We start from the raw sequence: 2469 nt of genomic DNA on the forward strand, positions 1-2469 counted from the left end.
GTGTCATGGCGGCAGCACTTTTCGTGGCTGTCTTCTTCGGGGATTCAGAAGAAATGGGGACTCGGCTGTCCTCGTACAACTTCCTCTTCACCGTGCTCTTTATCTGAGCCCTGCAGAAAAAGAAGAGCAGCCGATGGCATTAACTACTCTTCATTATGGCCCCAGAAACAAACCAGGACCAGAGCTGACACCAGCAGTGAATTAATCCATTCACTTAATTAATTGGCAACAGTTTGACAAATAGTTTAACTCAGTTTTAAGCAAAAAAAAATGTCACAATGAATGTGAAGACCAGCTGACTTTCCCATTTTTTTCTGACCTTTGTATTGTTGAACTGAGCTGAACTATGGTCAGACATCTTACAGACAGAACACTTGGCTGTTAAATAACATGGTTGCACCCTGATGCAGAGGACGGAGGGTCTATCCTGTATCTAACTAAAGGCGGCAAGAACCCACCCACATCTGAAGCTCAGTGAGTCACATGACCACAGGGGTGCAACATCTGGTCAACCTATCAATTAGCTGATCAACAGAGAATTACCGGCAACTATTTTGATAATCAAGTAGTAAATGTAGAACTTTTAGCTTAAATAAATGATCAGAAAAGTGAAAAAGGCCTATTCTCATTTCTTATGAGCCCAAGATGACATCTTAAGTGAAACCCTTCATTAACACATGTGGACTTACACAGTGCGCTCTTTGATCACAGTGCTGATGTTGTTGAGGTCATCTCCAAATCGACGCACGGCCAAACGAAGCATCTCGATCTCCGTCTCCGTCCATTTGGCTCTGGGGACAAAGAGGACATCGATTTACACTCATTGAGGAGATCAGCATCTCCTGTATGTCTGTCAGTGTTCAACCTACTGCTGAGACCACATCTACACACTGTGATCACAGGTTGAACAACTAGACAACATGCACACAACTGCCAGTTTATTAGGTACAACAAGCTAAAACTGAGGCTGTGAACATCGTGGCTGTACCCGCCTTGGTCCTGCTATGTTTGAACAAAGCCTTGCTGAGAATTTTGGGCACAGCAGCGTCATGTCTCAACCAGTGCTATCTCCCTTAGCCTATTGTATTTTCACCTTGTACTGCCCCTAATTGGCTAAATAACAAATAGGCCTATGGGTTTAAATAAAATTCACACAATGTGAAAATACTAATAATATTTAGCTGTCTCGTATTCATTAGGCAGCAGGTAAAGTCAAGACGCCCACGGTGTAGGTGTGTGTGTGTAGGTGTGTGTGTGTGTGTGTGTGTGTGTGGTCTTAGATGCTTCTTCAGGGCACTAATGTTGCCTCTGTTCAAAGTAAACTGCAACCTTAATTGTGCAAGTAAACTTTAAAAATATTTTCTGTTGCTACTGCTGGAGCCCAGGCCTCCATTGCTGTGGTAGACACTAGTGGTGAGATGGTGCATTCTGCCATGATGCCTATGTCCAGTTGCTGCCAAGCTGTAGTATGCTTTGCTGTTGTGAAACAGCTGGATATCCTAAAAACATTCTCTCACTGGCCCTTTAACTAGGTCTGGTACTTTAAAATATGCCAGTGCTTCCCACAGTTGGCTGTGTGGTACAGAGCCAAAGGCATTAGCGAGATCTAAGAGCACAGTGGCGGTTTTGGCACTCAGAGGGGGTCTCACCCGGGGAGTAATTCAATGTAGAACCGCCACTGTAAGAGTACCATATGCAAATCTCTTTATTCCCTCTTTGCTGACTGAATCTGATACCAGATCATGCTTGTGTGCTCTAAGCATCCAGAAAAACCTGGCATTCGTGCTTTCTGCACTGAGGGGCTGATAAGCTTATTCCTGTCTATGTATTTCAAAACTTTGGGCCACTACACTGAAGAAACTCTTACCTTCTACATTCATAAGGTAAATAGCTCTAAACTGAACTATGTCAACAAGGAGAACTGATGCTGGTTTAAATGCAAAGGGGATCATAGCAAATATTGATCTGGTTTAGGTTTTTCTCTTTACTGTGCTTTGGATGAAGTCAAATGATAAAAACTATTTTTGAAAGCATGCTCACTTTAGCTTTAGAGCCATACAGGCAGACACCTAATGGCATTCTATTGAATTCATGTGAAACATGGGGCTGCCATCATTAAATATAGACACCTCTCATCTGGTTTTGAATTTCCTCTCAAAGGAGAAACACAGCAGATAAGTGCAGTGCACTGTAGCAGGCACAAACACATTTCAGCTGGACCTTCAGCAGCAAAGAACCCAGGACTGAAGTAAACTGTGCACGCATCTCACCCTGCTGGGCTGGAGTCAGACACCGGGTGCAGCTGCATGGTCAACTCTCCCAGTTTGGTGAAAGCAGCTCCTGCTGCGGAGAATATCTCCCCCACCTGCAGAGCACAGGATTATGTGTTGGTACATGTGACAGAAAGGTAAAACTGATGGCAGTCACCAGACTGTGTGCACATGGAAACACATTGTTTCTGTGTGTGTG

At 43.9% G+C, this 2469-nt stretch overlaps 1 protein-coding gene across 1 annotated transcript in view; it reads right to left on the bottom strand.

The window, feature by feature from the left end:
* Positions 1 to 2469, bottom strand: part of bacc1 (BPTF associated chromatin complex component 1) — a 7846-nt gene that overhangs the window by 4233 nt on the left and 1144 nt on the right. The window contains 4 exon segments of the mRNA XM_020587239.1: position 1; positions 3 to 110; positions 690 to 791; positions 2271 to 2365. The exon segment at position 1 is cut by the window's left edge and continues 115 nt beyond it. Of these exon segments, the coding sequence (XP_020442895.1) occupies position 1; positions 3 to 110; positions 690 to 791; positions 2271 to 2365 (306 nt within the window).

The sequence above is a fragment of the Monopterus albus genome, unplaced genomic scaffold, assembly GCF_001952655.1.
Source record: "Monopterus albus unplaced genomic scaffold, M_albus_1.0 scaffold445.1, whole genome shotgun sequence".
Taxonomy (NCBI): Eukaryota; Metazoa; Chordata; class Actinopteri; order Synbranchiformes; family Synbranchidae; genus Monopterus; species Monopterus albus.